Source organism: Aptenodytes forsteri, unplaced genomic scaffold, assembly GCF_000699145.1.
Source record: "Aptenodytes forsteri isolate BGI_AS27 unplaced genomic scaffold, ASM69914v1 Scaffold61, whole genome shotgun sequence".
NCBI classification, from domain to species: domain Eukaryota; kingdom Metazoa; phylum Chordata; class Aves; order Sphenisciformes; family Spheniscidae; genus Aptenodytes; species Aptenodytes forsteri.
The window spans coordinates 7,046,456-7,065,156 of NW_008794443.1; the positions used below are offsets into that span (position 1 = coordinate 7,046,456).

Here is an 18,701-nt window from a genome sequence, read left to right on the forward strand (position 1 = left end):
CCCCAAACATGGGTTGTTTTGACAATTCAGTTGAGAGGTGCCAATATGACATTAGAATTGCCCTTTCAAGTTTAAATATCCACAGCTGAATAAAGCAATGCCACTTGGGACCAAAACACAACAGTCTGGTAGGCACGTACACCTAACCAAATGATTTTTGAGGCAGGAGAGAAGACTAGTCACACACCTCGGGCACTAGTATTTGTAAAGCAATAGTATTTGTATCTATAGCATTTGATACATGCATATGCGTTCAGTACATATTCTTACATCTTTTCCTCCCGCTTCTCAAAAATATTACACAGAAGCCTTCAGTCATCTTGTTTTATTTTATAAACATGAAGGCTACTACAGCTCAATGAACCGCCACCAATTAGATGAAATAGTTTTCTGCACTCCTTCAATTACTCAGCATTTTTTCATCCGGACAGCCTAAAAGACACACACACTACATGTTCACACAGGTATGCCTACAGTTTACCACAGCAGAAACATTTCAAAGACTGCAAAGTCGCACAGAAGCAAACCAGCACTTTGGTGTCATTATAAAAGAAAAAAAACAACTGTTTGACTAAGATTCTGTAATATAAATGATATAAAATTATTAAAAGAAAAAAACTTTTATTATCCACCTTAACAACTTCAGGAGACAACCAGAATATAACAGACTGACACATCAAACTAATACAGGAGAACACTTACTTCCATACGCCATGAGCTAGGCTATCAAATCAGTGGCAGCAGGCAACTAATATGCACTGCAAAATGCTAGCAAATTCTGCTTATGTTCAAGCATGCTATTTTAATTCGGTTCCAGGTTCAGCCAATACAGAAAAGCAGTTGAAAGCAAAACAATGTAAGAATGAACTGACTAATGAACTTAGAATAAATTTTAAAATAAAGTGTTACAATGCATCATTAGAACTCATAGACCAGCAGATTCAGAAATCAAAACAAAGTACTTTTTAGCTTCAGGCCGCAATTTCCTAATCTCAATTTAAGGATTGCTAAAGACTTACTACGGGATGTTGTTAAGGGCAAAGGCCAAACATGGAGAAAGGGAAGGATCAAAGTGTATTGTGGTGTAACAAGCATGGGAAAAGATAGAGAAGGGGGAAAAAAGGGGCTGGTGTGAGTGAACCTGCTGCTGGTCAGTATGCTTGTCTAGCTGCAGGTGCAGCTGCTGACCTCTTTCAGGTCTTCCAGTCCACTAGGCTCAGCTAACATTAGCAGTAAGAATCTGGTTTTTTGGTAAGTTATTAGGAAGCAACATACTTCTGAATTAATGTTCACATTATTTGGCATCTTGAAAACCATGTGGTTAATACATCTGCATATTTCTGGGAATTGATCAGATATAAGAAACTGCACAGCAAGATCTTTTAGCTAAGCACTGCTCTAGCACACATCCCTGAATTGCACTTTCTAAAATCTGTTCAAGGTGGTACTAGAATTTTTCCCTATATATGCAAAATTCACCCATCACTTATTATGGTTGTTATAAAGCAGGATTGCCAATACATTCTCATCTTACACTGTACAGTCTGGTTCAGGTAAAAGAAAGGCCAACTCTGACCTGGTTTTAGAAACTGAAAAGGAAATTAATTTTGTTCACTCTGTTCGCTAATTGCTGTTCATTCTTGCAAAATTTTCCTGCCTCCATCCAATTTTTTGGGTTCCTCCAACAGTATCAACAAATTCAAGGAGGCTGACTTGCAATCTTCCTAACCAAGTTAGAAAAAACTAGCATAAATTTCTCAAGGAAATACTCTTTCTTTATGAGTCACGCAGACTGAACAGATTTAGATAAAGGTTTAAGTCAAGCTCAGAACTTTTGGACGGGTCTATTCACCTTATTTATTAGTCTAGCTGAATTTACATTTTGGTATCTTTTAACACAGTCTGAATAGCTTCCATGACCCATAATAACGTTGCTTACTGTCATGTAAGCTCATAAAGTACCCTCAGCACAAAAGAAAACACATCCTGTATGCTGATAAAAGAGGCATACTTCTTTGAACCAAACTTTGATGCTGCCTCATCATTGTCATTTACCCTTCACTGTGATTCAAATTCATCTATCTAGCAATGCATGAAGCTGCTCAAGAGTTTGTTGCCAGCATGAACTCATTACAAATTCAGCAAATCCAACAGAACCCTTTTCTCTTTGTACATGCCCTCTGCAGGTAGTTCCCAATTCATGGATAATGTTACTGGCTCAGTTATTATTTTAGTTGCAAAAGAAAGGAAAAACAAGTATTTTAAGATAAGAATCACTGCAGTGAGGTGCGGAGTATTTTAATGGAAAAAATGTAGGCGGATGTCACCTTTCTACAAAGCCATATATCTTCCCTGGAAATCCTAGGAAAGACCATGTCCTTATTAATTTCTTTTAAAAGATATGCACATATACACATGTAATTTCATAAATTAATAAATCTGTTGACTTCAAGTTTATTCTTAGCAGGGTTATAAGAGGTGTGTGACTCAGCAGAAAATCTGACAATAAATTTCATCTTAATCAACAGTGACAGGGTTGGAAATATGGAAGTCATGGGCCTTATATATATTATTGTGTATATTGTGTCATCTATTAAAAAAAATAAGTTAGTCATTGCTTCATTCCCCATACTCCAGTTCCAATCAGGGACAATTATCCCAAACAGAATACTGATTATGCTGCTCCATTAAAAAAAACAGGTATGCAGAGCTAAACCAAAGAAATGTTTGCAAGGCACTTCATTCTGCTGTGTAGACCTATACTGTTTGTTAGAAAGGACAAAGGACATTTTAGAGGACTGATGCATTTTAGGGAGGGAATCATGACTTACTTATATGCAAAGTCTGTATATCTTCTTACATTGGCCTAACTACTATATTAATGAAATAATTTTTTTTCTTTGAGTAGGGACTACAGTTGATTGCATATCTGTACCACCTTCACTTACAAATCTTCACTGAATAGACAATTTTAATACTACTAGGACAAGATCCACTTTTGTCCAGATACAGAGATTCCATTCTCCTGGATCTAGTCACTCTCTCAGGACATATATGCTAAAGTAATGTTCCTTAATCCATTGGGAAAACATACCTTTTAGTAACTAACAAATGGCCTTAAATCTCCATTTCTATTTTTACATTTCAGCTACGAAACCAATTTAAGGTTGTGATCAAAGTCCCTAAATTGATTGGGAAAGGTATTCTCTTTCCATGAACCACTAAAACTGACAGGAGAGGAGGAAACATTAAATTGTATTAGTCTTGATCTAAATAGGCCACAATGTCTTTTCTTATTCAGGAATCACTCCCTCCACATCCCGTTCAGTAAAAGCCACAACCAACCACGTTCAGGGCAGCCTGTAACGTTCATCTGCTTTCTGTAAAAGTCGGATAAGCCAAAGCATGAGAGGATCAAGAAGGAGATCTCAGGGTGAATGTGAATATTTTTATATAAACCTAGTTGTTCTGTTTGTGGAAAAATGTGTGGAACCCACTGAAGACCTTTTGCAAAGTGTACAGTGGCACTTGAATCACTAGAATATCTAGAACATGGAATAGACAATTTTTAGTGTGAAATTTTAAAAACATATTGGTTTAATATGAAGATAGCATACTAGGCCAACTTCATCACATGAGATGTACTAGGAGTACAAAGATAACGTATGATTTTTCAGCAGTAGGGTCTAGGGATATTGTATCTTTGGAAAGTATCTTGAGAGTATTTTTATTGTTCCTTTACAATACCTTATTTTTTCTAACATCCACATAAAGTGTGTGCTGAGCTGAGTTCTCTGGCTGCCAGAATAAAACCTAACCATTGTTCCTAAAACTAAGAACCATCCTGCAATTCCTCCAGTTTGTGCCAGAAGCTGGTCCCTGAAACTGTAGGGGGTGCTAGCAATCACCACTGTCTTCTCTTCACCTCTGCCACACAAGTCACTCTAAAATAGAGCCAAAAGCACAACTGATGTTTCTTGCTTTAGCTCATGTTCTGTACACACTTGGAAAGTACAGTCAAAGCTGCAGTTTAATGTGATATTTAATATTCATGAAATGGGAAAGATGGTGTGCTCTCTGCTTCCAAACGCCAATAAACAAGTCCACAAAGCATATAATCTAACCCTAAATCTCTTAACTAAAAGCAATAGCTCCAATAAGTGTACTGTTAATTGCCTTAAATAAATGCTTGCAACTTGAAGTACATACAGCTGTTAGCTTCTTTTATTCCTGTCCTTTCAAAGATGACATTTTCTTAAAGTTGGAAATGCTAGTCTTTATATTATGTTGCACGTTGCATTTTTAGTTACTGGACACTCAGAAGTCACAATCATATATTCATTGTCACTAGGAAGCTGATTGACAACTTGTATTAGCATGAGTGATTTAAAATGTTGAAGTTATTCTCCTTTAAAATAATTTAAAAGGAAAAGGAGAGTACTCCCCAACACTTGGGCTTTTCCCTCTCCAGATACACTAGAGAAAATGTGTTCATTTCACTACAGGCTCTATGTATCATGGGTTTTCTCATCTTCCTCATTCATTGCTACAAGGTTTTGATTGCTTAACAGTAAGCTTTAATGAATATGCATGCGGCTAGCACGCTGATGCACTGCAGAACTAAAGAAAGGGGTCTACAGTTTCCAGCCATTAGCTATAAACGTTAAAAGTTACAAAATACCAAAGTCCCGTATGTTTCAGGAGACATCCACCTTTCTGTCTTCATACAGTTTCACATAGCATTAAGTATTAAAGCTGCTATTAAATAGGAAGTGTAAATGATCTACACATGACGTTACATTCAGTGTTTTTTCCTCTTTCCAAGGATCTCTCAGAAAAATATTAATCCTCACTACTCCTGCAATACAGCTATGCAGGTATTACTTATGCCCTATTCACAGTATTCTACAGAAAATCCTATACACCATTCTTAGTGAACTGATTCAAAAGTTATACATGGGATAAATCAGATAAATCAAACACAGCTTAAGTGACGGTTATGAACTCAAGCACTGGATTGGTGATAGAATTACAGAGAGATCCCAGGAGTACCAACTCACAAAAAGGAAAAAGTCAACCTTTGCTACAGTGATCTAATGAAAGCCTCTAATATCTTAATTATTCTGTCTAACATCTTATTTATTCTTTTTTATTCTGCAGTTTTCAGCCTGGAGCAGATCCCAAGAATTGCCTTAACTGACCACATCAAAAAGACAGCAATTGTTACTTCTATGCTTATGCATCCTTTCTTCCCCCTCATTTTACACTAAGATGACTGGCATTACAATGATGAGGGTAGAAAAGATTAAAAAAAGCAACAGGAGAATCCTCAGACATTGAACAGATTTCTTAAAAGGTCAAATCCTGATCAGTCAATGTTTTAATAATTTATCAGACAATTCTAACTAATCCAGTTCTACTATTTTGTTATCCTGTCCATACCGACATAACCGCAGATCAAAGGGACAACCAAATTCCCTTCTTCCTCCTTATCCCAGGCAACAGGATATAACATTCTTGATGTGGTTTAATCTCTTCCATACAATAGCTCATGGAATTCCATCCGTAACTTCTGACACAGAAGTTATAGGTTATTCTATAACATGGGAAGTGGTGGAGTCCCCATCCCTGGAGGTATTTAAAAGACGAGTAGATGAGGCACTTAGGGACATGGTTTAGTGGACATGGTGGTGTTGGGTCGACGGTTGGACTCGATGATCTTAGAGGTCTTTTCCAACCTCAATGATTCTATGATTCTATGTAGAATTGGAATAAGCCCCTGCCAGAAAAGGCATCATTTTGATACGAACATTTCTAGCAAAAGGAATCAACCACACAGTTCTCAAAACTGTTTCATTGATTCTTGTACTATTTGTTAAAAACATGCACATCTTCCTTGCATTCTACTTTATAACTGCAACTTTAGGCAAATCATCCCATTTGATCTGTGATGTGGTCAATATAGCACAAACTCTTAGTACAATGAATATCCTCAAAACAAATACCAGTAGCAAACTTTTCCAAACAACAAGAACTATTTGTTCTCCTTGAAGGATCTCTTAATTCCACTTTCATCTGAAACTCTTTGAAGCAACCTTAAACAAACACAAAGAAACCCTGAGCAACAACCCAATAAAAACAAAAATTAAGAAACCCGAAGGTTCATATTCTCCTCACTCTCTTCCCGCAATTCATGACAACAGTAGCATGCAAAGCAAATATGCCTTACCAAGTTCTGTTATGTACATTTTTCCATCCGAAGGTAAAGGAATGTACTGATTAGAGAAGAAGTTGCTTCCGTAACCCAGGACAAAACCTTCTAGTTTGGTGTTTTGACTTGGTCGAAGATACCTCATGCAAACGGTGTCATCTGTTGCATTGATCTGAACTTTCAGACTCTGCCTTTTCACTGGGGAAAGAGTAAAAAAAGAGAAGATCAGAATGTATTAACTTGCAATCATATATTAAGTAAGGGAATATGACAATATAACAACATAGGGCTGTTTAATTTGCTGGTCGCAAGCAACTGAACAATTGCTTAAAGGTGGAGTCTCCCAGAAACTAAGTGTTATTTTAAGAAGTAAACTAACAGTCTTGCAAAAATATGGTTTCCAACGTGTCTGTTTTTCCACCATTAGTTTAGTACTATCATTAGCTGTAACATCTTCTATAATTGTAGTAGTAGAAAAGTGCATGAAGTAACTGGAAAAAATGCAAGTATTTTTTCCTTTAAATGCAGGAGTTATAGTAGTATTAGCCATCTATAGGACCCATAGGTGAAAAACTTGCAAGTTTGGTTTTTTTTTTTTTAGTAAAAAATATGAACTTTTTCATTTTTCTGCTTTCCAGGGGAGCAGCACATAAAGCAAGAAACATCTTGTATATCCATCTACAAAAATTTAACTTACAACAACACAGAATGACTTCATAAAAGAATAATCAATTTTTTAGGCTACAAAAAGGTGTTTCGTCTTCTCTTGGTGAGGTGAGGGCGGATTGGCTTTTCCTTCCTTGGTACTTACAATTTTAATATTCCCTTGTCACTGTTAGCCTTATCATATTTTCAGAACTGTTGAATGCCAATGCTTAAAAAAAAAAAAGTAATGACTTTTCCCCAAACTTACAACACTGGCACTAGAATAGTATTATTTTGGGTTATTATTTCTCTTCTCATTCTCAAAATATAATTTTTTATTCCCAACAGATTTTCAGGTATCTCTCCAATCATGAGGGCTGAAATTAACTTTTCAGGAAAAAACAGAAATTTGCACAAAATCATTTTACTTCAGGAGCTAACTCCTGAAAAAAACCAATGAGATGTATGACCTGTCATTAAATAACAGCATAGAGCAATACTGAACTTTCTTTTCTTTCTTTCTTTCTCTCCCTCACTCTAACTCCCTTCCTTTCTCTCTCTCAATAATTGCAGACTGATATTCAAAGTTTCTTTAGACAAGTACATATTGATTCTCTGGTATCATCCCAGCCTACCCTCCTTTTTTTTTTGGAGAAATTCTAATGACTAGAGTTGCTGAGAGGCCACAATCCCCAATCTGTGAAGATGATTTAGTAGTACTGTCGAGCACCTGCAGTTGTCTGCACACTGAATGTAAAGACCCAAGCCAAACACTTTATGCCTCTTCCCTTTATAGAAAGAAGCATACAAGTAAAACTGATGGAAAACATGTGCCTCTGATGAGACTTTTTCTTTATCTAAAGACTGATCAAGTAAAAGCACTCAGCCAGGAAACTGTCACAATTTTCCAGAGGCAACTCTGCCAGGTTGCAGAAGACTGCAAGGCTTCTAGAAAACTCAACTCTCTGACATTTTCAGCAGTACAATACCACCACAAGGGAAGGGGTGGCAGTTGCTTCCTTATCTGGGAGACATCCTAACTTCTTTTATTTTCAGTATATGAAACTGCTGCAGTTGTACAACTTTGAATATCGACAAGGCTCCAAATAGCAGAAACCAGGAAGAAAACCCAACAGACTTCAAAACCATCTAATATGCTTCATAAAGATGCTTAGTAAAAAGCGTTCCATGCCAACAAAGTTTAGGATTATTACCTCTGATTGACAGTGAACTAGATTTGTTAAAATTATGCAGTCTACAAAACTCTAACCTAACTTTGGAGAGCTGAGCATAATGAAATGAAAGGATGGTCTCCTGATCTCCATTGAATATACATGTCTAAGAAGAAAGCAAGACTTACAGTACTTGATTCAAATATAAGATAATGCTTTGATTTCTGTATTAAAATTCTTAATCAGACCCAAAACTGGATTTTAAAAAATTTTAGTGATGCTCTATTTTAATTTTAAATTTACAATAATTTCACTTATTTTTTACACAATTGTTTCTATATCTCTCTCTCAGTTATACTTTACATTAATTTGAAGACCTAATTCTAATTCAAGATTGAATTCAACTGGGTTTGATTCCAATTAGATAGATACTGTATTTTATGCATAAATAGTCAATTATAGTGACAAGGGGTCTTGATTTTATTTAAGCCTAAAAACTGTCAGTGAAGTTTCTAAAAACAAAAAGTCTACATGGGATCCCAAGACAGCAACAGCTTTGCAGTAGGACCCTTTAGACATTTTCTTTATAGCTAGCGTATCAAAACCACCAAGAGAGCTTTTAAACTCAAAGCCAGTTCTAGCAGAACATAAAAAGGAATAATGTATTTTTAAAAACAGAGAATAAGGCAGAACAGAAGAAAAGAAAAAGAATAACTTAAAATTTTAAAAAATAAATCCTTGTCCTCCCCACACTGTCTTGACAGGGCAGGTCCTTTCCCTCTAGTTCACTTTTAAGTACAGGATCCTTTCAGTGATGGACTGGATGGCAACAAATACTGCAGAGTCCCTGCAGTGTTTAGGAAAAATCTTTCTTTTCCTCTCCTTGGACATCTAGCTACAGGGTCTGCTCCATGCCCTTCTTAACGTAACTATCTTCTACCCCTTCTGTAAGCTCCTTGCTTCCTATTTCCTTCTCTCCACATGGCAGAAGTTCCCCTAGCTGAGAGGGCTCAGTCAATCTTAGCAAGGGCACTCTTCTCCCCTTCCTCTTGAAGGTGCAGCCTGACCCAAAGAGCAGCACAGGGCAAGGCAGGCAAATAGCCTTCTTCACCATTATTATTTAGGTACATGTTTTTAAAGGAAAATAACTGTGCTAAAGCAACAACACAGATGCTACACTGCTTATGACTAAACCACATTCCCTTCCATGGGCTGTGTGCATGCCAGAATCACTGAAATTGAGGGATGAATTTTAACTGGTAAAACAATAACTATCAGAGGCTGGCCACTTTCTGGAAGTGTATGGACAGAAGTGGAGCAACGAAGGCCAACACTGACAAGTTTTTCTATCAGGGGCAACAAAGGTTCCTGACTGAAGTTAGAACCTGAGTTTGCTGGGAACCGTAGCTGTTGAGCGAGAGCACTTGCGTTCCAGAGAGTGAAAAGCTACACAGGAGACAAAACCAAATAACGATGAAGACAGAAGGGAGCCAGCAAATACAGAAAATGCTCTCTGTCACGGCAGAACTATCAATGCATGGTAGATCACTCTTGGTACAGACTCTTTGTAGGGAATGACATCTCTCCCCAAACCAGGTCAGTGTGCTACTTAGTCATCAGTCCAGTGGAGCTCTTCTGCCCGCCAACAGATCAGCACTCCAACATCTTTCCGGCAGCCCTTGCACGCTTCCAACACCTCACTTTTGTGCCCACCTACACAAAGTATACTTCTTAGCATCATAAATACAAACACAAAAGGCTGTGAAGTGGCCCTCTTTTGTTATAGCTGAGTACATTATAAAGAAATAGTTCTTAAAGAATTAAAAAGAAAAGTTGAAAAGTTCCAGACTCAAGGAGGTCACATGCATTCAAAGGAGACCTGGACCCTTATGAACAAATTCAAGCATTTTCTGAATCTAAAAGGAAAAGGCAGCTTTGTGCAGGAGACTGTAAGCCCAATTCCACCACACTTGTCAGAATTAAAAACAAACAAAAAAGCCTCCCATGAAAACGTAACAAAATGCAACTCATGTTAAGGCCTATGAGGAAGGCCCACGTGGTCACTTGGAATCATTGGAGCGGACAAGAGGTATACAGGGAGGGCACAGCAGTGCAAAGGGGCCTCTGCAGGCAGCTGGGGAGAGCTCAATGCTACGTGCTGCAGAGACACTGCCAGTCTAGTCAAGAGAGGGCCAGCCTGGAGCAGTACAGATATAAAGGACTTCATATCAATTCAGTTGGTAAATGGGGACTAATCTCAGCAGCATATTAGCAAAATAGATTTCACTTGTGTTGATCACACAGTATTTTGAACAACTAACAGGGAAATCAGGCATTCCCATTCTGAGTAGTATCCCTATCTTGGCCACCACTCAGATAAACATTCATTAAACATGATCGAATGGACAAGGAAAGTCACAGGAACTTGACTGCTGTGATACTGTGATAAGAATGTATTCAATTTTGAGAAAATAACTTTGTCATATTATGGTTTTAGAATACCTTTTTTCCCCGTCTCCTTGATGAAAGAGTTGAATGATAAACTAGACGCCCTCTAATTCCAACGCAAAGAGATTCTGAAAACACCTTACCAATAGAAAAGAACACTTGCAGGCACAGAGCAAACCAAGGTTGAATTTTCCTAACTTATATTCACTTGTATCAGCTTTTGGCATGTGTTATTGAAACTCTGGTCTTAAGTATTTGCATTTGCAGAGTAATTCTTTTACATTGAGGCCATCTCCAAATGAAAGATTCTGGGACCCATAGCTACCTCTGAAAAACAATCTTTCCCTCTTGGCTTGCCAACAGAAATTCCATGCTGATCTGCAAGTATTCTCTTCAACAAAAGTCAATTGATGGCCAAAACCAGCAGGACAAACCGTGCACAGCATATCTGAACTAAAAGCACTATGTTAAGTGCATCAGACCACTTGCAGTGTTAGAATCACTCTAGGAAAAGGACTCTTTGCCTCTAAGGGGAAAGACTTTTAAAGACAGCTTAATGAATCAGCTGCATCATAAGGGAACCAGCCACCAATAACTCTTCAGAAAGAAGAAAATAGCTACAAATTATCTGAAGAATTCAGCTGGGAGCACCATAGTTTGGCTAGTTGGAAAAAATAAGTGGTCACGTATAGGCAACAGGAGCCAAGAGCAAATAAACACTGAAACTTTAGAAAAATTTAACTCTAAATTACCTAACTGAAATTCACATCTTTAAAATGTGAAAGCAGCTATGGAAAAGAATATACAAAATATTCAGCTGGACACTTGTTATTCAAGCTTTGGATCCACCAGGGATTACGTGAAGTATCTTCTTTTTCTTATCAGTTTAATTAATCATGGAGTAACAGAGGAAGAGAGGGGAGAATTCATAAGCACTGCTACCATCTCTTATTCATACCAGCTAGTTCTAACTGATGGTCCATATTTAGCTACAAGACAAACAGAGAAGTCCAATTTTCAACTTCTACTTTCACAGCAAAAGTTCAGTCAAAGCCCTTTGGTTTAGGTCTAACATCCCCCTAAGAAATCACCATCACAAAGCAGACTGAAAAGGCAAAACAGTAACTATGAAGAATAGATTTATATAATTCCTTTGCTATTTAATAACTGGAGAGAAGTAAGGAGGTAAACAGAGATGGTTCACTGGACTAGTTGCATTAAAGCAGTATTTGTTCAGCAATTCAGTGTTGGGGACAGCGGTATTTCCAACTTATAAAAGCAAACAAAACCACCTGAGAGTTCGCTTCCCAAAAGAACAAACAAAAGAGTTTTGTTTCAGTAACAGAGAATTAAAGCCTCTGAAATTCTGTGTCCCGTGCCCCACTATATAATTCCAATATTGTTGGTAACAATAGATGTGGAGTTAGTTAAAATTGCCAGCTGGTTTGATTTTCCTCTGTTTCAAGGAACGTGAGAGAACTTGGGTGATGAGGTGACTGGAATTTGAATTAACTGGCTCTTTTCTGTTTCTACCCAAACCCCAAAATATATCTTGGCCCTGTCAAATAAAATATCTTCAGCTGAGGAGCACTCTATTTCTCTCTCCAGCTTAAGAAGGTATGTCAACAGCTGGCTGATAATTTATTAACTAATAATTAGCACATTCAGAAGTAACCCTGAGGTGCTGATATAGCAACAAACTTCAAGAATGAAGTACAAATTAAATAAAGTAACCATTTTTTGTTTTGAAATAAATTCATCTTGGCAACTTACATTTTTTGAGCTGTTTGCCTGCTTCACTGAAGGTTCAGCAAAAGCAATACTGGGAAAAGATGTTACTTTCACTTATTCTACAATTCTGCTGGTGCACTTTGAGTGTGTACAGTCTCTTGTGATCAAATCAGTCCTATTTTTTGTTTTTATACATAGAGTGAAAAGCCTTGAACTATGCCCTACAAAACTAGAGGGTGAATACAGCTGTACTGTATTACAGCAAATTTGGCTTCATCATCAGAATTCCTTTTGCCTTACATTGAAACTGTTTGTTTTTCACCATTTCAAAGATTTTAGAGGGCACAAAGGCAAGACGTAGCACTGCCTCCCAGAGTGCTAGACAAATGAAGCGTGCTTTAAGAAAATATATTAGCACCATGTATTTGTGAGCACCACCTCACTTATTCAAATCATTCACAGCAGTGCTTTCATTTTCCAAATCTGGTGCCATAGTACCATCAGCCAAGATTTCAATGATAATCTAACACTGTGCAACTTTTATTTTTGCTATTTTATATTTTTGTATTTACTTTGGCTCCCAAACACGAAGAAATATCAGTTGTTTGGCTCAAAACCAAATATAGCTTAAAATAGGAAACATTTAAAAATAGTTCTGTTTCTATGCAGTAGAATAAACAAGACACACATCTAAGACAGCCACAACCATACGATCATGGAATAATTTAGGGTGGAAGGGACTTCTGTAAATCATCTAGTCCAACCCCCTGCTCGAAGCAGACCTAATCAGATCAGGTTGCTCAGGACCACGTCCAGCTGAGTGTTGAACACCTCTAAGGACATAGATTCCATAACAATTCTGGGTAACCTCTTCCAGTATTTATCATCCTTGTGGTCAAAAAAAAAAAAAGTCCTAATATCTAACTGGAATTTCCCATATTCCAACTTGTGCCCAGTGCCTCTTGTCATATTGCAGTGCACTTCTGCAGAAACTCTGTCTGTCTTCTTTGTATCCTCTGGTCAGGTAGCTGTGGACGATGTTAGATCATCTTTCTCATCACAGATTACATAAAACACCAATGCTCCTAGCTACAAAATCCACATTAATAAATACTCTGAATGATGAAAATAGGTGCCATATAGACCATACCCTTAGAAAGGGCAACAAAGAATACCTTATTAAGAGAGGGTAAGCTAAAAGCATTGCACATAGTTTTGTCATTTGCAACTGAAGTTCCCCAGTTAAATATTTTTTTCAAATATTAGTATGCCTACACTCTGTACACAAGTCTAACATTACTTCAGAAAAATAGGCTGTCAACATGCAGCAGTTAACTGCAAAACACATATATGCACGTCTATCTACAAAAGTAGCCTAACTTGTAAGCTTTCAACTTAGCTCACAGGATCTCTTTGCTCAGGCAGCTTCCAAAAAAGATGAACAAAAGCAGTGTTATTCTTACCTAGGAACCAACATTTATTACACTGAGATACACTGGCACATTTTTAGGGATGAGCAATCCAAAGTTTCAGCAGTACAATTAATTCCTGTTCCAGTCCTAACACTCTCCTTAAACTGAGTTTCTCTGCCCCCAGGCTATCAATTCTGTTCATTTCAAAGCCATTCTGGTGGTTCAAGGAAGCAACTGAGGAGCAGAAGCAAGCATTTCATTTTGAAATGCTACTTTTTTCACTTACAATGACACTTGTTAATACAGAAATAGTAGCTTTTTCTTATTTTGACTATGGCACTTGATAGATAGGATGACTAAAGCTTGTTAGTTTAAGCCTTATTACCAAGGCTTATTACTTTATCAATAACCAGAAACTAGTAAGTGATTCTACCTTATTAAGTTTCGAAGTTAGCACCTCTTTTCGACTCCCACTGTAACTGAGAGAGTAGATGTGATAGCATGGTAAGCACAACCTGTCCTACGACTTGCAGTAATTTAAAGAGAAGAAAAGACATCACCAAAGAAAGATTCAGACAACTTAAATTCCATCTAACTTCTGATGTGTAGTAAGAAAGTTGGATGCCTCTGAGGAGGATCTATGTGTTAAAGAGGAAGCCACCTTATGTCAGCCAACAGGAAATGCAGAATTTCAATTAAGTGTCTCTGGGAAATAAACTAGAACAAGCTGTAACAAGCTAACTTCAAGGCAAAAAAAAAAAGAAAAAAAAAGTCTTATTTTCATGTAACCCTCCATAGTGTATTTTCTAGCTTCTCTTGATGCTGAAAGAAATCTTTTTCAGACAGTACAACCACAACACAACCACTTGGTCTGTTTACTTGTTTTCAGAAATTGCATTTAATGACCTGGAGTTGTCAGGTGGACATTCTGCCATCAGTTGTCCTGTGCCACTAGAATAATCTATTGCAATTCCAACTTCACTGCTTGCCCAACTCAGAATAAAGACGCTTTCAAGAAATTTTAAAATAAATTCCTTCTTGTCTATGCCTTTGAAATACTTTTATTTGAAAGATGGCAACTTTTTTTAGGCTTATCAACATTCTTAACAGACTGTGCACAGCAAATAAGAGAGCATAAATTATAATTCCCCTCCGTACTTCTTTCATATCATGGGTCGATTTTGGAATTTCGTTTACAATAGAAATTCACCACAAAAGGAGTACAAATATCTGAAATATCCAGTAGGAAAAACCCTCAATACTGGTGTTCGGCTGAAGGCAGTAACTCACTAAGACCTCCACAGGAAGAGATGTACTGTGAGGGCCCAGGGTCAGTCCCATCCTTTCCAGTGCCCTTTCTCACAGCAGTCTTTCAGGATTACTGAGACCTCTTCCTTCAGTTGCAATGCATATTTAGTTTTACTAACGCTAATCTGAAATACGCTCTCTGTTTTTAACAGATATAAGCTAAATAGATACTTCTCAGAGAAACTTGTGAGAGCATTTATATTACAAAACTATACTTTTTTTAAAAATTCCTTTGCCAATTCCTCTCTAGTGATCACTACAGTTCAGAACTGAGTTAATAAGCTGTAGCTCGCTATTACTTTACGACTAATAAGGACAATGCAGCGGTAAAGATGTAGTTACCAGCAATTCCAGCTTCTACGTAACTACATAAAGCAATGTACAAAAAGGAATTTATTCCTCGTATGCTGCCATCTCTCTCACCTGTTTTCAGTCATTCAAGCAATTCTTTGAAGTTCCACTTCCATCCTTTTCACTATCTCCCTCACAAGTCTCCTTACACATGTTGATTTAAAATTATTTTTTATTGGACTAGGTACAGTAACTATCCTTATTTTTAGGGTACAAAGCTGAAAAGAGCCTGGATTTAAACTCAGGATCCCACTTCAGTGGTCCAACCCCCATTTCCAGCTTTCATTCTGCAGCTCATTTCCCATTACTTGTTAAAATGGCAAACAAAATTGAAAACAAGCAAGAAAACTGTTGTTTGAGAATAACCAAGTCTGCAGCTCTGATGGAAAAGGGAACCAGAGTTAAACTTCTGAAAACTTCTTTGGACAGAGTTCCAACAACCTGTCCCTGACTCCTGTTATAAGATATTATTTAATTTTTCTTTTAAATGTTAGAAAATTCCGCTCCTTTCTTTGCCCAGTCAATAAACTTAGTTGTGTTTAAAGGTCAAATACGTGTGCAAAAAATTTAATTTAAATAGAATTCAACATCGAACAATTCAACATTTTTGAAGGATAGGGACAGAACAAAGCCTATCCATTATTTTCAATGCATAATGCCCCCTGAAACTCCTTCAAGTTGAACCATTTTTGATGGATATTACTTTTCAAATCAACAGCACACAAACTACAAAACTTAAAAGGACATTATTTGTCTGTGAAAAAAATCCTTGTTAAGAAAACAACCTCAAACCCTTATGTCAATTTAGATTATGGATCACTTATTTGCACTAGGATAAAGCTTGATTTGGATCTGATGTAATTATGATCTCCAGGGCATTGCTCCCCTGGCTTTATTCTCAGAGCTAGTTGTTTGTTGTTGTTTTTTCCAGACTGGCCTGGCATGTCTTTTTCTGGGCTGATGCAACTCCACCTGGACAGAGCTGATGAGACAGTGACTGCATCTTGCCCAGAAGAGCTGGTCTTTCCAATCCTGGCTCCTTCTCCTGTCCAAGGAAATAGTTCCAAGGCAACTCCACCCAGACTGGGCTACGAAGAAAACTGTATTTTGGCCAAAGAACCTGACAGATTCTGTATAAAGATATTCAATAAAGGCATGTAGAAGACTGTGGGGAGCTAGAAAAGTCTCCCAAGTTTTCTAGGTCTAACTCCCTTTTAAGCCTTCAAAGAGCACCAGCTAATGCAAACACCAAAAGAGAAATGTGGCCTTCAGGCGTGGCCGCATATAAGGTAGTTGTATTTTAGAGATGATCACCTGAATAAAAACATGGACTTTCCTTAACAGCAGCTCCTCAACAGGGAAAGCTCAACAAGATGCTAAGAACTTAAGCAGGTGAGGAATTCAGATGCTGTTGGTCTGGCCCTGCCCACAAATTATAAATAGATTGAAGTGATCAGTATTAAAGACTGTGGACCTTAATGCAACAAGTTTCTTAAGAACGTGTTCATTGGCAGGCAGTGCTTAGCATTACCATGGTCATTACCTATTCAACAGCAGGCAGTGTTCAGCATCACCACTCCCTTAATCCACTTCCCATGTACAAATATCAATGCATTTTTGAAGAATCAAAAATCAAAGGCATAATGAAAAACAGTATCCGGAACTACAACTACATTTGCTTCTGAGAGAAGAGTGAAGATACTATACTTTACAATCCATGATATTATAGAATCATAGAATAGTTTGGGTTGGAAGGGACCTCTAAAGGTCATCTAGTCCATTATCATTCATTATCGAATGCACAGATAACCTGCTACATGGATTGATAGTACCCACACTGCAGTGAGGTTCTCACGTTGTAGCAGTCATTTTGAAGTCTGTTCCTTACATGTGATCACTATGTATTACATCAGAATACATAATTTTGTTTTTTTCAGTACATACCTTTTGGATTGATTTGCTGTGTGGGGATCTTCTGAAATATTTAGGGAGAATAGGAGTGAGATTTAAAAGACGAATATGAAATAACTGATGGTAAGAAAGTATAATTTCTACTGTGTTAGAATAAGGCAGCTTTGAATTAATATTAAAAATCCCCAAGCAGTATTAAATTGGTATTTGCATGTTTTTCTATATTCGTAGAACAAAATAGGTAGTCATATACTAAAATCCTCCTTCTGTGATAAGTATTGTCTTATTTGCCATACTCCAAGCAGTTGAAAGAGCAAGTCTTTAGCTCAGTATTCTGTAACATTGGCTTAGATGTTTTCATAGCTAATTTTGTTTTACCTCCTTCTCTGATTCAGCACACAGTTATTTTTTAAGGACAAAACTGCTTTAAGATAGTATTTAGCAGCTAACAGGGTTTGCAAGCTATACTAACAGAGTAAATTCGAAAACAGCACGTACTTCCAACTCTTAAGTTGTAAACTAATCTATGAGTCTCAATCACCAACATACCTAAGTATGTTTCAAAATTGTTGCCTTCTCCATTGTAAATCTGAAGAGTTGACACCCAGTCCTTTTATGCACTAGTCCTCACTTCTAAAAAGATCTCTTATCACTAATAAGCCAGTGCACAGAGCACTATAAAGTAGACCAACTTGATAAAATCCAAGGAAAAAAGCAAAGTCAATGACTAGAGGTACAGAGTATGTTACCCAGGAAAAAAGCCTGAATTTTCCTGACCAACTTGAAAATCCAAGGAAAAAAGCAAAGTCAATGACTAGAGGTACAGAGTATGTTACCCAGGAAAAAAGCCTGAATTTTCCTCCAGCTTAGAGGAAAAATACATAGATAGCTATGAAGACAGTATCCAAATATATAAAACAAACAAACAAACAAAGTCCTGAGGGAAAGCAGTATGAGTAAGTTCTGCTCCATATCTACGAAGAGCAAAAGTGACATAAACTGTAGCAAGGAAGATAGCTGGAAAACTGATAAAAGCAGTGAAGCTCTGGAACAAACTGCCTCAGGAATAAGCACAAGAGGGTCAGCATGATTTCAGGAAGTCCATTTCAGCCCTGTGTTTCTTTGTAGAAATGAGTATTTTTCCACTTGAAGGCTACTGGTTTTTCTCCTGCACCTCTAAGTACGCACCATAAAGCCTCAAGAAGGGCTGCCCTCCTCAATGCTATGCTTGAATTCCAACGTCCTACTTCCTATCTCTAATATGTAGATATTGAAAATCCAATAAAGCATGATTTCTTCAGTATATAGATAAGCATAAGAGAACTGCCAGGGAGAGGCAAGATTAATTTGTCACGTGAGAACAGAAAAATATCTCCGTGCAATTGCTTGAATAAGGGCAAGAAAGAGTATCCAGGAAACTGCAAGCTGTTCAGCCTGACCTCGGTCACTAGGAACAGATGGTCACACCTATGCACATGACGAACAGGAAGGTGGTTTGGAACAGCCAGCACA

At 37.4% G+C, this 18,701-nt stretch overlaps 1 protein-coding gene across 1 annotated transcript in view; it reads right to left on the reverse strand.

Moving 5' to 3' along the window:
* ABI3BP (ABI family member 3 binding protein) overlaps nt 1-18,701 on the reverse strand; it is a 168,236-nt gene that overhangs the window by 137,291 nt on the left and 12,244 nt on the right. Inside the window, exon 2 of the mRNA XM_019474770.1 lies at nt 6,230-6,409. Coding sequence (XP_019330315.1) covers nt 6,230-6,409 — 180 coding nt within the window. The remainder of the gene's footprint in view (nt 1-6,229; nt 6,410-18,701) is intronic.